Source organism: Osmia bicornis, chromosome 2 (assembly GCF_907164935.1).
Source record: "Osmia bicornis bicornis chromosome 2, iOsmBic2.1, whole genome shotgun sequence".
Lineage (NCBI taxonomy): Eukaryota > Metazoa > Arthropoda > Insecta > Hymenoptera > Megachilidae > Osmia > Osmia bicornis.
Window position 1 is genome coordinate 1,991,561 of NC_060217.1, and position 20,285 is coordinate 2,011,845.

General features: G+C 32.5%; 1 protein-coding gene across 1 annotated transcript in view; it reads right to left on the reverse strand.

The window, feature by feature from the left end:
• Positions 1 to 20,285, reverse strand: part of LOC114879395 (inhibitory POU protein) — a 66,933-nt gene that overhangs the window by 14,934 nt on the left and 31,714 nt on the right. The window contains exon 2 of the mRNA XM_046288701.1: positions 8,747 to 8,803. Within this exon, the coding sequence (XP_046144657.1) occupies positions 8,747 to 8,803 (57 nt within the window). The remainder of the gene's footprint in view (positions 1 to 8,746; positions 8,804 to 20,285) is intronic.

A 20,285-nucleotide genomic window follows, 5' to 3' on the forward strand; every position in this document is an offset into this window, starting at 1 on the left:
CTATTTGTATACGTGAAAAAAAGTAAGAAAAAGGTATTTTTGACACAAAAATTTGGTGCAAAGGATTAACAATATTATTATTGAAACATAGTAAAATTTTCAAGAATTTCGCAGTGTAATAATTTGTATGCTGTATGAATAACTAGTACACATTCGCAAATTTTATTTGTAATTAAAATAAATAATAGCTATTTGAAATGATATTTTAATTTTGTATTTCTAAGAAGTTTGAAAAATATAGAAATTATTTATTTATATTACTGGTTATTAATATATTGATCTTTCAATGGCTTTAATCAGTCTTACTTATAATTGCCAAGCAAATGAACAATGTTGAAAATACTAACGATAAGAGGTTCTAATTTAATGGGGAAGTAATATTTTGATATTTTTTCAAAACAACCCAATACACCCTGTAAATACACAATAAATACACTAATATATATTATGCAAAGAAGCATCATCATCATCATCATCATTATCATATATTTGTTTATGCAGCATAGATATTTTTATTGAATTTGTAAATCATTAAACGTATCACAAATTTACACTGAAGAAGAATTTATTTATCGCGATATTTATTGAAACACGAACAGTTTCGTTGAGAAAGGAGAGGGTAAAAACGATTCGCTATCCACTTGTTTCATTATAAACTGTAATGTCCGCATCGGCCGATCAATGTTTCATGTGAAAACCACCGCCGTGCTTCAACGCTTCGATTATTTATGAAATCCTCGTGTCTTCGTCGAGTACGTGTACATACTGCCTTGTCTGTAGGTTGCTGAACTACCGTCGCTCTTTTCTAATTTTCAAGTTTTCCTCTCTGTATTTTTCTTTCTTTTTACCGTGCTATTGCCGTTTACCGAGTATTCCGTTAATAATTCTATAAAGAATGTATTATTTTCTGCAGCCGATTCAAAAAACTTTAGAATAGCTTTAAAACAAAGAAAAAAATATAAGGAGAAAATAAGAATGTTCGTATTACAATATTATTTTCTTTCAGATTTATGAGAAATAGTAGCGAATGAGTGTTCTTAATTCTTGCGATACTAAGGACGGCTTTAATCGTCTAATATAGCAAAAATTTTAAATGTAATTCTATGGTTTATATTGCAAATGAAATTTACAATCGAGTAAAATTATTTGATTTACGTTTAATCAACTAAAACAAATGCTTAAATAGCATTAAAATTATATTATACGTATAGATACAGATATGCAAATGGTAGCAAATGGGAAACTTAATTTAAGAAATATACATATGTATGTAGTCATTTTCACTGTGACAATCAACGTGTTTATCAGCTATTTCGTGATATATTTATAACTTCTGCAATTGTTAATAAAATGTCTTACAAAAATTTGTGTTGCTACTTTAGATATGTATAAGTATAAATGCAAAACGTCAGTTTAGTAGGTTTGATAGTTTTCTCTAATTACATGCTAAAAAATCACATTGAAATCGGATGTATTCCTACAATAGAATCTACCCCTATGCTTTTCAAGTTAGAGTGTACCCAACCCATGTGTTACGTGACGGAAAACTATTATTCGTGCAGACGAATGCTTTACCTAAACGAGAATTAACAGGATAATAAATTCTAAATTGGCTAATTTCTTGAAGAGTGGTAGAAAGCTTGCTAGTTTAAGGCAATTTTTTCTCGTGTACGGGAACCTATCATCAGAAGATCTTTCTGTTCACGACTGTATAAATCAAACAAAAATGTATATGACTGTGTAGAAATTTTTGCAAGCAATCTTAATTTAAAAAACAAATTATTCTAAATTTTGCGTTTTCAAATCTTGTTATTCGTTATACTGACCTTTCAGATTTATTTAAAAACGTTGTACAATTATTATTATATAATCGCTTATTGTTAGTATCATACTAACAATTTATTTATTTATTTATTTATTTATAAATAAATAAATATTACAGTTCCAGCTTCTATTTCGAAAAACACCCTGTATATGCGAGTAGGATAGTTTTTCCAGGAGTTAATTCGACGGGAAAGGGCAGAGATGAGAAAAGTGACGGCAATGCCTCGCAACGGATACAGATTGCTCTTGTTAGTCATGTAGTTAGTACCTCGTGCAGTTGTTTAGCAAAGTTTCTACAGGGTCCCCCTTCGAACTCGATTCGGTAGGTCCCCGTGGTTAATAGAGTCATTTTTCCGAGCTGCCTGCGGCCAACCCAGCCGTTAAATACCTCTTCCAGCTACGAAACGTTAAAGATTAGCCAATTACAATTGAATTATCGCGCCCTACCAAGCCGTCTGTATAATTTATCTGCTCGGAGCTTGTTCGCAAGAAGACGGGAATGATTAAGCTTGTAACGTAGTACACGATACCACCTACTAAATCTACTTGCTCCTTCGTTTAACAAACCTCTCACTTAATAATAATTCTTTCATTGTAAACGATTACAACATAAATTAAAACGATTTCAAGCCTCTTAGGGAAATATTCTATTTGACTGTTATTCAATTATCATAGAATACTTATTCAAATTTCATCAGTTCCTTAAGAAATGATTAGAATTGTTGAAATATTTAAAAGAGGGCAGTGTTTTTTTTAAATGTATTTTACGCTATTAACCGAACCGAATTATATCGCTACTTCAAAAGACCAATGACATAACTTAAAAATTGCAAATTTTTAGTTAAATGCGTCATTGTTCTCAGGAACACCTAATTCTTCTAATGCAAGCATTGCATAATTACAGAAGTGTGCCTGAAATGTCAGTTTTCCATTTTAGAAGAAGAAAGATATCATTTAAAAAAAGGGAGAATTAGGAGTACATAAGTGTGTAAGTACATCATAATATTTGTGCCTAGTACAACGTAAAAAGATCAAAATATGTTAATAATTACATTGTTTACAACGTCATCTAACATTCTTTTCATTGTTTAATTATAAGTATGTAAAACTAAAAAATAATTGGTCTTTTTCATTTCCTGAAAAATGACTTTTCTATCATTGTGTCATTATTTTTCTAGACCGATGATATGATAACAAATATAAGTATTTATTTGATAATACAAAATAATGTAAATAATTTATTTAAAATCTCATAAAAAAACATTTTTATCAATTTTAGTATTTTAGCAAACTAGTTTCTTTATAACTTCTATTTATACTGACGTCTATCAGTATTAGAACGGTCATAATTGACAAGGTCCTATTACAAAATAAATAATATCATTTTTATTATTCATATTAAAAGAAAGAAACATTATTTTGTGTGTATCTTTTCTCAGCCGTCATAAACATGTTTTGGTTAAGTTAACAATTCATTATATATTCACTGTTGTATATTAACAGAAACATGTTTTAACTTTAATGCAAATGTAATGACAAGAAATGTAAAACAAGTTTATTATGTTGTGAATACACATCAGTATGAGTAGTTTTATTAATTTCGTTTTTTAAATGCACTGTAATGTCATTGTAATGATAAAGAAAAGAAAATGAATAAAAGTAAACTACAGAAATGAACAAAGTTTTTATTTTATTTCGAAATTGTACATCGGTTTGGTGAAACAAGGTTTGAAATATATCCTAGTTTCGCAATCATCTGGAAGGCAATCGAGACACGTTTCGATTGAGGTACAACGAAAAATATAATCTTCGTAATTCCCCGGTGACTGACAGAGATACAGCACACATTCGTCAAAATTTTTCACCATGCAATTCGTCATTCCATGATACAATCCACTTTTATCTATTATGCAAAATCTTCGAAATTGAAAAAACAGTAAACCGCCATTGTCAGAATGAACTAAACTGCATAAATGAAATACATACACACAAATACTAAGGTGGCTGGGGTACAATTCGATGCAATCGAACGCAACATACACACTCATGACTATATAATGAGCGCAGTTCTGTTTTCCATTACGGTTCAACAATTGGAAACAAGTCCGAGCTTTAAAATAGCAGCGGTAAAGAATTTAACGGGAGTGAATAAAAAATATAAAAGGAACTGTGGTTATTCCATTCATTTCAATACATCAATCGTTGAAGTATTAAAAGTAATATCAATTTATACATACAAGAGGTAAAAGGCTTAATAATAATTGGTACATAAAATACCATCAGTTATGCATTAAGAAATCAACTATTAATAAACTAATACATATTAGATATTCCTTTATTAACACGCAGATAATCTTAGAACCATGTGGCTTCTTAAAAAATATAGATCTGTCCTTCCTTTTAATGTTATCTTTGTTTTTTATATTATTTTGGTTAAAAATATATGAAGATGATTCAGATAAATTTTTACTAACTTCTAATTTTCACTTAAAATAAAAATAATCAGTTTGGTGGAAATGTGAATTAACTAATGGAGCGGTTAGACAAATCAAATGCATCTTGCACATTTACCTATATATGATTATTCATTATACTTTTTGAATAATTGTCAGAAGCATTCATTTTTCTTGTACTCGATGACGTAAGCAATTTTACGATTCTTGCTAGGCTTAAAAAGAGGACACTCGGTGAATTTTTCTATTAATATTATAAAACTAATCAATAATAAGTTTCTTATTGTTAACGAAATTCTTCTCTATTAAAAAACTACAAACATTAATTGATGTACAAGGTCTTTCAATAAGAGCGATAGAACGTTGAATTGAAATATGTAAAGCGAAAAATACGGAAGATAATCTAGTATTCACTGCTTTATTTTAAAGTGTATTCGATTGCACTATACATGAAATACAATGTCATATAAATGACCACCATGACTGTGTTTGGTGGAGTTAATACGACAAATCCAATTTTCGATGACTCTGGCACATAAATCAGGTCGTATTTCACCGATAACACGAATTATGTTTGTTTTAAGATTATCATTAGTTTGTGATTTGTTGGAATAAACAAGAGGAATAACGTCTAATCTTGGCGGCCAGTTGACAGCCGCATTTCTCGATATACATAATCCTATCGTTGAATTTCGATTTCAATAAAGCGATAGTTGCAACAGAAGTGTGGCATGTGGAGCACCATCTTGTTGAAACCATATTTCAAACAAATCAAATCCATCCAATTAATGCCAAAAGAAAGATGAAATCATCGAACGGTAACGCTTACCAGTAACAGTTACAGTTACACCTTCTTTATTTCCACAAATACAAGGGCCAATAACTTCACCAGCATAAAAACCACACAAATTAGTATCTTTCTTTGGGTACAATAATCGCTCAACTACTGATCGAGGATAATCATCTCCCCAAATTCGGCAATTTTGTTTATTGACAAAGCCATCCATCCAAAAGTGAGCTTCGTCACTGAAAATGATTTTTGTGGCGAAATCAGGATCAGTTTCCATATGCTCTTTCCAAAGCCTGCGATGGTTAGTAGGCTTCAGTTCTTGAGTTAACTGAATCTTGTAAGGATGAAGACCAAAATCTCTATGCAAAATTCGCCATATAGAAGTCTGAGAAATGTCTAATCGTTGAAAACGTCGTGAAATCGATAAGTTTGGATTGTCAGTAACACTTTCCCTTATAGCCGCAATATTTTCTTCACTTCTTGCACTACATTGACGCCTCGGAATGTGTTGATCAACAATTGAACCAGTGGCTTCGAATTTCTGTACCAGATGATGAATTGTCAGTTCTGTTGGTTGATTATGTTGACCATATATGTGCCCATAATTATGAAAGTGGTCTAAGTCATATATTTCTGGTTGTAAAAATTACATTGAATAAATTTAGTTTAAAATCATGTCGTGTGAAATAAGTGATAAATTCATTTTTTTTTAAATTTTGACTTAGACCACGTTCATAATTATGGGCACATATGTATGTATTGAACGAAGTGCACGAAAGGTTTCTCGAATTGAATAAGAACTTTGATAATAAATTTTAATAATTTCAACGCGTTGAGCAACTGAGTATCTATTCATGACGACTTGTCAAGCACTATCGAGTACAAATATCGAGTGACTCTGACAATTGAATAATAAACATGGCGGCTATGACAAATGAAAGATCTATCGCTCTTATTGAAAGACCCTGCATTATCCAAGATAAAATTTCTGGTTATGAGGAGGTGAACTCCACATGTTGTGTCTTTGAAGAAAGTAAAAACTGCTATACGTCGAGAATTAAACTGAAAATACATTAGGAATCGAACACTCGATTAAAACTATGGTTAAATGGAATCTAAAAGGAGAACCTTTCCCGGACCGACGGCCAACGGATATCGCAAATTGGGACAATTACGTTATTTCTGTCCGATAACCTACATTGCAAGACAGTCTGACGCATGAATAAATAAATCCTTCGAGAAAATCTGACATCTGACACGAAAATGAGCAGACTGTACGAATTATCACTTGCATGGCGGAGTAGCTGCTGTCTAGAGTAACGAGAATATTCACTCCTTCGCGTCGCGTCGCGTCGCGTCGCGTCGCGCGGCTCTGCTGCCATGATCAAATTCAGTTTCACTTGTGACACAGACAGTAGTCGATCCCCCGGCGACGGCGCCATCGATTTAGAAACGATCCAAATTTGTATCTTGCTCGATATTTTACCCCGTTAGAAATTCTCCTGCTCTGTCTGCCGTGAAACTTAACCAGTCGCCGCGCCACGCCGGGAGTTCGTTCGACGCCATCTGCTAATTATTGATGCCGTTTATTGGATAACACGGTTAACGATCTATTATTAATGACGAATTGCAAAACGTCGGCTCGTGTTTTAAATTATCGTGCAACGAATCGGCGGAAATTGTAACATCGTGATGCCTAGAATTGTGGTATAAAATATAGTGAAAAACATAATCGAAACGCACAAAACATAAATTATGGAATTTAAATATGTATGAATTGTTATTTTGTTCAATGTTTGAGTATGAAACGTGAAGAAACAAAATATAGTTTTGTGCAGAATGCTTACGATTACACTTTTTATGAATCACAGTTGTATTTTATTATCATTTTGAATTCATAAATTTCAAACATATTGATTTTAAATTACAGAAATTATTATGGTGTTTTTGTCGAGATAAAGATTGATTTCATCATCTACTTACTTTCTATTCAAAAATGAATTTGCGTCTAACGCCAGTTGTTGCTTATATTTTTCAAACACACATTCAGGAACTTATACAACTACGTCTAGCTATTGCTTTTCTTACACTACAAGTATTCAATTTTAAGCCAATTGTGGTTTAATATTCATTCAAGAATCTATGAAACAGGATATATTTTATATTTCAAGAAAATCGAATTAACAACGGCCTTCAATATTAAATAATTAACACAATAATAAATAAAGAAAATAGTATTATTTTATCTAAAAAGCCTAAGGAGACGTGCTTCTCTAACCCTTGAGCTGAATAATATTGAAAACATTTTATTTCGCTCATCTAGAAACTTTTCAGAAAATTATTTCATTTTAATTATTATTTAAAATCAATCCTAAAAAAATGTTTTAGTTCATTAAAGCTATTATTAAAGAAAATAGCATTAGAAATTAATACCTAACTGCTATAATGCTCTGTCTTTTTAGAGCTAAGAAAAAAGGAGACAGCAAAATTTAATTTTATAATTTTCAATCGAAATGAATTTTTCAAAATAACGAAATGAATAAATTGTAAAAAATGTACAAAATAAAACACACCTGTTCTATACAGATCCTAGTTTATTACTAATTTTCCATAGAAATATGGATTTGCATTTTGCGGTTTGATAATAAATTCACAGAAAGGGTATTAACCAATTATCAAACGGCAAGCCTACATGTGTATAGTTACAAGCGTTTGCTGCATTCGCGGCTGTTTTTTTTTCTTTTTTTTTTACGGTACTCAAACTATTTCGCATCAGCTCATCGTATATCTAAATAATCAATTTACCACTGGCCATAATCGTAACCACGAGTTAGCGAGTTTATGTCAGCCAAGCCACCGTAACTACGTGGCTTCGTATAGCATTAATATTATGGAGCACTTCGCATAAAGCAACAGAGTTTCGGAGTTATTCTCTTTTCCCTTTTTTCCCCGACTTGTCCTGGTGTTCCTCTGCCCCACCTTTTCCCAGCTTAACTGGCTTTTCTAAATATCCTATTATTCTATTTTACTTTCATCAACGCTTATCCTGGCTTCCTTCTATTTCAAACTTTATTATACCTTGTGCATTGTTCAGTTTTAACTTAAAAATTGTTGCTTTTGATTATGAGGAGCGCATTGTATTTTTTATTTAAATTTCATTTCGTTCTGATATGAAAAATTTTCATGCTCGTTTAGATTAAAGTTTTGTGATATTTTTTAAGTAAATATACCTGAGTAAAATGGTCCTGAGACATGAATGAAATATAAAAATACGAAACATTTAAGGGGAAGTTACATGTGATTCTGTAGATATTTTTTGTGAAGTGGAATATTTGAAAATTATTCAAGACTAGTGTAATCACAATGCATAAAAAGAGATAAGATATTTCATGCTTAGCATAACTCTTAGCCCATTCCATTAATTATTCAAATTAGTAATTACTAATGTATACCTTCCATTTTATTCTTTTTTACTAATACTTATAGTCATTTTTGTCGTTGATAAATAACATAAAATATGACAATAGCATAAAACATTACTTCTGATATTTCTGAACACTATGTGGTTTAAACATTGGTTGAATATGAATTTAGAAGTATTCGTTCCTTTCCAATTTAAAATCGACTTGTAATGGATACGATAGTTAAACAAGGAATAGTAATATTATATTGTACTCACGTTATGCCTTGGTGACCAGGAGTTGCACATAATGGAGGCATCCTCCAATATACGACTCTGAAAAACAAAAACTTTCAATGTTTAAGTGTTTCATTTTCTCCGGTACTTTCATATTATTATATATCAATTTCTTTCGGATATTTTTTTCAACCATTTCTACGAAGCATGAAAATGAAGTTTTATTAATATATTTATTAGTTTTAGAGGCTGACACAATTCTTTTTATATTTCTGTTTCTTTTTGTGTCAGGTAGGTATATTAACTAAGGAAAAAAAACACAAATTGATTATATACAATTTTGAATGTCTTTTATTGTAATGTAAAATAAGATTAAATATCTCCATAGAGTTGTTTATTTTAGTTACTTAGAAACTTAATTATCGTTTGAATTTTGAATAAAGATTCTGGTAATTTAAGGTACAGATCTCATATTTATAGATTGCATTTTTAAAGAATCATAAGCAAATTGCAGTTTCCTGTACACTGATATTCTAGAAGCGGAAGTGCAAACATAATTGATGTTTTAAAACTCGAAAACATATTTTCACATGAACCATAATTGACAACCAATATTTTGCATAGAATTCATTAAAAAACTGTGTTTATATAAAGCAAAAAGAAAATAAGGGTTTTGATAATATAAATTGATATGATAATTTGATGACATAAAACTGTTACAAAATAACACCAATGCCTAACGAATTTTAACTTTTGTTTTATGTTCCGATCCCCACTAGATGATTCTTATAGTGTTTTGTACGCTGATTACGAATCTGCAAACCGTTTTGCTCCTACACAGGATTTGAGAACTTTGATTTTGGAAAAAAAACATATTTTTCAGATTTAAACAAACTTTCTGACGTAATTGTAAAAGATATTGAAATTCTATTTATACTAAAAGATTCTGTAAACTTTCCTGAAGACAACGATACCTATCTTTAATACATTATAAGTGTTTAAGTATGTTTAAACGATCATTGAACGTGGAGGGCCCCGATTTGGCACCAATTTTTTAAGATATTTTTCAATTTATCTGAAAAAGAAGAGCTTCAGCGTAAAATCGAGTTATACCACGCGATAGAGCAGATTTTTATCTTGAAAAACCACCCGAAGAAAGTTGCAACATCGATTTTTTTATCAAGCCAGAAAGCGAAATAGCTTCGCGGGAGACGAAGTACCGACAGTGGTGCTCCGCGTCAGGACGGTTGCTAAGCGTCCCCCCTATATTACCGCTTAAAGCAGCTGCATTAGGCGGGACGTCGAGTAACCGCCCTTACGCGGAGCATCACTGTCGGTACTTCGTCTTCCGCGAAGCTATTTCGCTTTCTGGCTTGATAAAAAAATCGATGTTGCAACTTTCTCCGGGTGGTTTTTTAAGGTAAAAATCTGTTCTATCTAGTTTTCAGATTCGTAATCAACGTATAAAACACTATAAGAATCACCTATTGGGGATCGGAACACAAAAAAAGTGTTAAAATTTTTTGGACAGTGTAATTTACTGTGGATGATTATATGTATAAACTTTTCACAAATGTTTCTATACTATTTGCCTATACTTGCCACAGAATCGTCTGGTCGTTGTATCGTATCATAATCTGTAGATTTTTTTTTTTATTAACTGATCGTCGTTTATTATAACTGGTCACCAATCATTTTGTATTCAAAAAATTAGTGAAACTTTAAACTTCAAGCTTTAAATTTATGTAGGGGAGAGTTGCCGAATTTGGACCGTCGCCTAGATTGGACCCATCACCTTATATTATCTCCTATAACAAATAATATCGCAGTATAGGCAGCATATCTAACATTGATGAATGGTTGCATCAGCGTAGTATACATCAATGTTAGATATACTGCGATATTATTTGTTATAGGAAGTAATATAAGGTGATGGGTCCAATCTAGGCGACGGTCCAAATTCGGCAACTCTCCCCTATCATAAGTGCTATTTTGCAATACTATTGTATTATGTCATCAAATCGTATCAGGCTTTGTATATTTCAAAATCAATCACTGTTTGCTGCAATTGGCACCTAGCTATATTATAATATACTAAGAATATCGATGAAATGTGTATATAATAATTTTCAGTAATTTTAAGATTCAAATTGATACAGAATGAGTATGATTTTTTGTTACGATACTATTGTGTCACTAAAGCTTGTTAGATTTTTGATCTAACAATCTAATATATTGTTCTGTTATTATACATATAAGAAGTCTCATTTTTTTTATTTCATTGATCGTTATAAATTTCAAACAATAACAACAGTGATCAACAAAATTTTCATAATACCAGCCGATGATCTATTCAGCGATTGAACCACAGTTCACCACTGGACAGAAATTCATGCCCATCGCACCGGCGCGGCGCGCTGTATCTGTCAACGAAACTTAATATTCATCTGGCTTGCATATTTTATTCCCAGCAATCGCGTAATATGTATATTTAAAGCGCGCCGCTAAGATCGACAGAATCGGGCCAACCCGGCGACGCGACGCCGGCGTCACAAATTAAATGAGTCATTTTAGGATTCGTGCGGAACTGGGTAATTCAATCTCGTTCTCATTAAAGTGTCGGCCAATTCTGAGTTCGATCAGTGGCAGTGATTATTATAAGATTCACAACTAACATGAATGATTCAGTTTCCTTCAATGATAATTTTCATTTACCCTTTGACTGCGAAGCGTTTTAAAAAGAAACCATCCCTATTTTACGATCCGACGTTGCTAAATTAAAACTTTGCTTTATTCAAAATAAATGAAAAATAGTCCTTGATACTCAGTTATTTGATAGGTTGCCGTATGTAACTCAAAGTATTCACAGTCAAAGATGTAATTTATAAAGGTTTCGTTATCTTTTTTCTTTTTAAAAACGTACAATTTTCTTTCCTGAAAGAGTTTAAAATAAATAGACTGTAATAATTATGGACATGAGCCTTAACCATTTATGATTTTGAATAGAAAATTATTTTTAGTCGTCAGATGTGCTTCAATAGCCTTAATTTTCAACATTTATTCTTAAATATAAATACGAGTACGTATTCTTTTATTCTTTGAAAATAGATATGCATTGTCCCTTCATACAAACATACCCTGAAAACAAGTTTTGTTATATATTTATTTATTTCCAATATTACATCTTTCTGATGCATATTCGAAACCAGATAAATGCGTAATTCACAATGTTGTTCACAATATCTATAGGAAATGGTTGGGATCGAAATGATTGTTTCTCCAATTTTAAACGACGTACCCCTATCAACCGAGCTTTGTGTTCACGCACGTGTATGTAGTACTATGACCGTACCTTTCACAGATGCATTATCAATCAATGTGCCGATAGGCAAGCATGGACGCGTGTTAGTATGTAGGCACATTGCGTTTGTTTTGCCGGAAGCTGTACACGCTGTATCGAGTGTAAATACAAACCTAGGGTAACATCTATGATATGTACGTACAAGTTGTCATAGAGTTGTTTTTGTACATTGTTTTGGATTGATTTAAGCCGTGGCTGCGCATTTTTCTTTCTTTAAAGGTTTTGTCTGTTGTTTGTCAATTTAATATTCCGATAACAATCCAGAATAGTAAATGAAATTTCAAGAAAATTTACAGTTTCGTTAATTAACCGATAACAGTATTTTCAGTAATAATTATTAATACATGAATCAAATCGTAAATTTCTTTCTTCAACTTAGGTACACCACTTTCATAATTAGCGGCGTATTGAATTACTAAAGGAGAATAGTATGGTTACAGCCCAGCGTATTTTTCAAAATTTATTTATTCTTCATAACATTTCACCGACCCTGTGTTCTTCATCAGTATTTTGCATTTGGAGTTCGTTCCCATGTGAGGGGCACAAGGAAAATTTTACAATAGTTAATGGAATTTCGGTATTTATCTACGGTATTTTCAAACAGTATTCAGGTATGTATGTATATCCTTCCTTGAAAGCGTCGTCGCACTCAACCGAACTGCATAGTTATAAGCGATAGAAAAATGAGATCCCGAAATTGCACTCTTCGTCGAACAATCGTGGCGAGGTACATGACGTTGAGTCCGGGTGTCGTAGAGAAAGAGTGTCGTGAATTTATTCGGTTTCGCGGTAAAGACTCACAATCAGACGCACACGTTAAATCTTCGCGCATTAAATTCTTCTTCTATCTTTTCTTTTGTTTTATCTTAAAATCGATTTTAAACGTATTAAAGATCCGGTCGTGTTTAATTCGTTAATTCGTATATGTAATTCGTTATATCTCGTAATATCTTAATATCAGCCAACTCGTGATCGCGCGACAAGTATATGTGCAGCAGGCATTTTCATTCTCCTTGTTTTCCAGACTCCAGACAATCACCAGCGAACAACACAAGCATATATTACGTATATAAAATTATAGCATCTATTACGGTGAGTTTGTCTATTTCAAATTCTTTCATTGCGACGATCTGGATCTCATAAACAGGCAAAATGGGCAATCTGTAAGACGGTCTTGGTCACGGAAATTTTCTCATTTTGATCGTCCCTTACTATTTTCAAAGGTATTTCAATATTTTCAAAATATTAACTCATTTGATCAAGGACGACCTGCAAGACGTTAGTCTCGGAAGTATTTTCCATTCAGGTCGTTCCCTCGTTCTAACGAGGTTTGGTATTCATAAATATAGTTTTTGCACCTATTACTATTGTAATTTGCAATGCTTCATCATCGATCGAATCAATGAATCGTAACGAGTCTGTATTATTTTATCGAATCTGTTAATGTCTTGCGAATGATTCATACATTATATTTTGTTATATACTACTAACTTTGTCATACTGATCATTTCTGTTACATCTACATTTACATTGTTTCGCCATCTATTTTCTTTTCGAATTATACAAACGGTTACCATTAAATTGTTTCATTCTTTCAAATTACCAAACACTTTTACATATTTCATATTTCTCACGCATATTAACACGATACGATTTCAAAGATAGACCCGCAGTAGACTAAAAGGTCTAATACTGTCAAATATTTTAATTGTTCTAGTCGTAGAGGGCGGAGGCACGAACGCGCTCAGACTCATCATACGCGACTAGGATTGGTGGCAGCGATACCTATTCAACTGCGCAACTAAACACATATTTAATTCCTTTTTCCTTTTTACGTTACGTCGTCGTCTCGCACAGGCGACAGACATAACGTAACAGTATAATAATCTTAAAGTTTTGGTGAAATTTTCAAAATCGGCTTTTAACTATATTTTCAGTGCGACTACTTCACTGAACAACACTAAATCCACTCCGTTGCAAGCATTTCAATTTTCCAAACCACTTCAAATTCTCGTAGGTACAAGGTACTATCAACGTTACAAGGGTATCTGGATATGTGTAAGGTATTAATGCATTGGTAGCAAATATATAGTGTATGCACGCACACCAGTTAACGTGCAGGATATGCAGCCAGGTTTCGGGAGGAAAATACATTGCCGATTCTCGAGCGAGCAAACAGTCACAGTCGAAACAGTTTGCCCGGCTAATTGATTTTCCTTGGTATCCTCGATTCGGCATAACCGGTGCATGGATGCGGTGCGTCGCATCGCTGCGCTCTACACAACCAGACAAGCGCGAGCGCATCCTACAAATCCAATCGGAAACTCCCGTTTGATTATCAGAGAAGCTCTGTGCCCGGCCGATTGTAAATCAACCGCAAAATTCCGTTTCGCAAATTGTGCAGGGCACCGTGGATCGCTCTGCCGATCGATCGACCTATGCATGCATGTTCGAGACGGCTTCCAGGCTCTCTGGATGCATGGAATATTTTGATATAATCAAACTCGTTGCTGGTTCATGGGAAAATATGAAATTATTTGAATTACTTTTTTCTGGATATTTTCACCTGGTTTCGAATATTATGCTCCATTTGTCAAATGACATATTTATTTTAATAACTCTTCATTGTATGAGATTTCCTTTCTAACACCTTTGGCGAACGTTTTAACATAGCTTTGGAGATAGAATTTCATTTGTTAGAAAGTATATTCTGTTGGATTTATCAGAGAGTATAGAGGCAAAAATAATCTATTATTAGTCTTGGAATGTCTTAATTAATATTCCTCTACAAATCCTATCATGTTCACAGTTTTTGAACTTTGTTTATAAGAACAGATGAGAGCGTCTGGTACCTCATCGTTCTTCCTCGAAGAGTCAGTCGAGTTGCATCTTTAGCATGTGTAAGGCGTGCTTTCCTTGCGTTATCAAATAAAACTTTATTATAGACACTGTTTTATTAATTAAACCCATATCCAATATATTCACCTGTATATTTTTAATACTTTCTCAATGCCTCTTTATGATTACTTATACATAATCAATACCTGACAATATCGGTTAAAATGCTGGCTTTAAAATGATTTTACATGCAAAATTAAGTCGAAAATGAATTTTCATGAATTGTCAAAGTAGCAGTGGAGAAATTAACAATCTCAACAATTCTTTCAGTAATTTAATAATAATTAAAGAACGTTACAAATTAATAAGCGCAATTCTTAAATATCGCTGAAATGTATTAGTGTCGCTTATAATATTGTTATTTATGTGTATATTTATCATACTTTCAATTAAATTCATTACGTTACACATTAGTATATGTATCATAACCTTCCGTTGTACTTATAAATAAATGACTGTACATTTCTTTATTAATGATATTATAAAAGACACAAAGTTAAAAATTTTCAAAATTAAAGAATTTCACTTTAGGTAAGTCTTTCAAATAAACAAACATTATTACTATTCGTAAAAGTACAGAAATGTATCTTTTGTAATTCAAAATTATGAAAATTATTCCACAAAGGTTTAATAATGTCATAAAAAATAATGAATTATATTTATTAATTTAAAAGATCTATTAATTATTAAATTACCAAGCACATTTTTCTTGCAATGTTACTATGCTATTACGTATTCTAATACGTTTTATTTACAATTAGATGAGATGTATGTTATTGGCAACAATAAAGAGGGGGAAATAGTAATTGAAATAAAATTTCCTTAGCAGACAACGAAGAAGAAGTATTCAAAAAGCAAGCTTCTTCGAGAAAGTTTGACTGATAATTAACTGAATTTACCGAGGGCCGCGAGTCAAAGTGTGAAGTCGTGTTCCAAGTCTTTCTGCACTTCGACGCTCCACTATGCTGGTTAATAACAAATGAGTTCGTGCTTCGCCCCTTCACTTTTGTTATAATCGGGGACACTTGCTCCCTTACAGTTACTGTCTACCATTTTCTATTATTCAGCAGATTCGCTTGAACCGTTCTAAACACCGTTCGGATGTGCTTTTCCTTCTTAATCTTTGACGGTTCGATCTTTGTTGTCATCTCCAGACAGTATTTCTTATACACCTCCATATCTTGTTGTATCATAACAGATGTTCTACAATGTGAGTATATAGAAACTGTAACATTTTATATTCTTAACAAGTTGATCGCGGACATGGATTTAAATTACTTTTTCGTAAAAGAAACAATGGGAGCCGTATCAGTTGATCGTGGATCATGTTCGACGATATATGGAACGTTGAACTATTGTTTTATGTGACGACTTAAAAATAATTTTAAGAATAATCGTAAGAAATTGCCTAAATCAACAATAAAAGAAAATATCCATAGATTTTAATCACTCTTCGGTGTCTGATGCAATGAAAAGATCTGGATCCTTCCATCGCAACTGATGATTATAGTGGAACGTTATAAACAACAATTAAAATGATCTGACCAAGACACTTCGAAGCTTTTTTGATATACATGGTTGAAATGAAGTTACAACTCGACCGCCTCAAAAAATACTAAATGGTAACAGAAAGTAGTATATTCGAAAAGCAAATATTTTGATTGCAACGATGGTATGATAACAGATGTATTTTTTTTAAATAACGCGAGAACTTATTAATGCCAACCGGTCTCCTTGGTTTCTCAAAATGACAAGCTTACAGTTTACTTAATTCTGGCTCGGATAGCTATAAGTCATAAAAACATTATTAGTTTATATAAGAATATCCGATAACTGAGTTTTTCAATCATACCAGACCTGGAGTAGATAGGCAGTCAGGAGAATTTACGTTCACTCGGGTCATTATTATTTCAAATGGAAAATATAGATCTTGGCGAAGCGTGAAGCGTCTAAGAGCCATCTAAAGAGAATTTATGAAATATCGTAATGCAGTATTCTGATTTGCAGACGCTTCTCTTGGTCCCTGACAACTCTTTACTCTGCAATTTTTTGCTTTTAATGCAGAATACGATTAAGCTATCTGAGAAATATCGTTTCACTTGATTCGTGTTACGAAATGAATTAGGTACTCTAATTTTGTGAATTTCTTTTTTTGTATCGATCATTTAAAGCTCTTTCTTTTGCTGTTATTCGAAATAACTAAATAATATTTCTACAAGAACTGTTTTAAATGACTTTTTAATATGATCTTTGCATTTTTATTAATAAACAATCATGTAAAAAAGTAGACTACTAAAACGTTTGTTTTTAATGAAAACTCAACAAAACAAAAACAGAAAAAGGAAAAGCATTTTCCATCGTATAAGAGTAGTTTCATGAAGCACTTTTAAATGATATACATATAGTAGACTCTTGACAACTTTCCGCTCGCTAACTCTCCACAGAGGCATATTACCTTCCATACCTACTTTCATTAATACTAATCACTTGTCCCCAGTACGCCGTTTTTCACGCATGTGATTTGTTCGAGTATTCAATTGTTTTGAAAACATTCCATTATGCTTATCTTCACCTCTTGCCTCTGTGCTACATATCTTTCCAGCGCAGTATTATGCATACGTTAGCTTTGTGGTGGGGGACATTCGGTAGATTTCCGTTTCCCACAATTTCACCCCTCTACAGCCACAAATACAGAAAATTATCAAGAGTCTATTGTAGTAAAAAAAAAAGAAAGTTATCAGTTACGAAAAGTCAGAAAGTCCATTAGATGCCATTTTGGGCTAGAAGCGACTTAAAATAAAATATTCATTAATGGACAATATTAAGCTAATACACTCATTGATCTATCATTGCAATAATGAACCAGCCATTTTTTAGAAACGCAAACATTTATGTATGTAATTATTTTCATTGAACTGTCAGCTTTAAATTGATATGACATAACTACTATTTGGCTATATATTCCTACTGTTTTCAGTTTTCTGTTTGAAATAAAACAAAGTGCATGGAACTTGTTTAATTCTCCCACGATTGAAGCGCTTTATCTTCGTTCGTGCATGATTAATGATACCATGCTAATTCGATGGTCAATAATACAAGCTACACTGGATTTATTATTCCAATCGATATAAAGTCATGCTCTGTAACTGCAACATCATGATTGTTATCCATCACGTAACACAGGAAATCTAGCAGCAAAATCGTATTTATTAAATAATGTTATCCGCGTTACCGATCAAGTTTCAACAATTTAAGTCATTTTCGTTGTAACAATCATGTTTTCATATTGATACACCCCAATTATGCAGAACAGTCTATTAAAGGTGTTAGCGGATACCATAAGGTACCATCAAAGTACCACTTTGTGTTCGCCCACTGACGAAAGAGATACTCTTTATTGATGCGACATTTCAGTTATCGGGATCGTTTTACGATTATATCAGTTTATAACAGAATGGCAGCAGGTACACTGAGTTGCAATGAACTTGTCGCAGTGAAGTTGGCTACAAATCGGCTCGCCAACGCTGCGTGAATGTGTCAGTAAATCTGGAGCCAACTTCACTGCGACAAGTTCATTGCAACTCAGTGTACACATCATTATATACATGCAAATACTATATTTACACCACTACGTTTTGGCGTTCGTTCATTTATTACTAAACAATTTTTGTAGATATATAAATTAAAATTGGACAAAGTCCCTGAAAATAAAATAAATGTGAAGGCTGTAGATTCAAAAGTGCTAGCTGCAGTCACATTAAAATCAGAATCATTGCATTATTGTTTAAATAAAGGAAAGAAATAAGGACATAAATAAGAAATATTTTGTACCTAAGTGTTTGTAATGGAACTGTTTATTAGATATGTTAAAAGCACTTATATGTACTCGTTGATGTAATTAAGTTGCAGCCTAAGTTTTATGGATAAAAACTATGTCAAAATTAAGCATTCATTTCCAATGGCGAAATCAGAAAGGGGTTGAACCAAGAGTTATGAAATCTGAACAAAAATAATTTATATCTGAAATAAACATGCTTTTGCTTGTATGTTAATTCCATTAAATTGTAATTTCTGTCATATTTATTTCTTTTCTAATAAAATGAACTATTTATTCACATATACTATTATGATCTTGTTTTTTATAATGCATATAATTCTATAATAATTCATGTATACTTGATTATTCAGATTACCATCGGATAAAAAAGTTAATATCTAAAAAAGCTATAAACACTTTTCAAATCGTATACAAAAAGATCCAAACCTAACCTCCTAAGCTAGGTTCTGGACCTGCTGTCACCACCTCTTGTCTATTTCATTTATAAAATGTAATAAAAATGAATTGTTCTTGGTGAGAGCACAAAAAAAAATAATAATAATTCACGATTAGAAGCAAGGATTACAGCGTGCAACGGCACGCTTCGTAAAAGTCGAATTCTTCTAGGTTACAATAGGGGCTGGCACGGAAGGAATCGATAAATCATGATGATTCGCTTTATGGTATTTACAGTTAAGCCGAAATTGACGGTTGCCAGAGCGTAAAAATCAGTGATTTCGTTATCACTATGTATCGAGGGATAGATACTCTCATTGGCTGCGTGATGTTCCGCCCCCGCAGCCCCGCCAATCAGACCAGCCGCTCACCCTCATCGATCCAAACCATCCACACTATACTCAGCCGCCATGCTCAACTTGCCCATTCCCCTATTCTTCGCCAACCATGTACCGATCTGGACTTAAGACTCTATGACAAAACAGAATTCTATAATGTATTTTGACACCATGCCAGAAAGAAAATTCTTTCCAGGAACGGTTTTCTTTGATTATCTATGGGTTAGACCAACTTTTTCAGTTGTTACCTAACTACAGCTCTGCAGCTATGTGATTCTTGTAACTACTGAGTGAAGTTAGTGATCTTTCTCCAAGGAAATTAGTGATCAACTACAGATCCGAGCACTGATTGTACATGTATCATTTTATCATTCTACTATAATTTCTATTTACAGAATTAATTAATTATGATAAATATTATCTTGTATTCTATAATTTGCCCATGGTACTATCAATGTACATAGGTACTCTTTAAATCTTGTTCAAATTATGAAGGATGGAGCCTTTAAATTAAACATGTTTTAACGTGTGTTGATGTAATTACTTGAAAATTTATATAATTCTGTACTATCTCTACAATATTTTAAGTGTTAGTCTTATTTGTAAAATGTTAAACTATTACTTTAATTAAGTAATGATCCTCAAAAACCATCTCTGGAACTAAATCTGAAAATACAAATAAGAGTTAATTATTTGTTTTTATTTGGACTA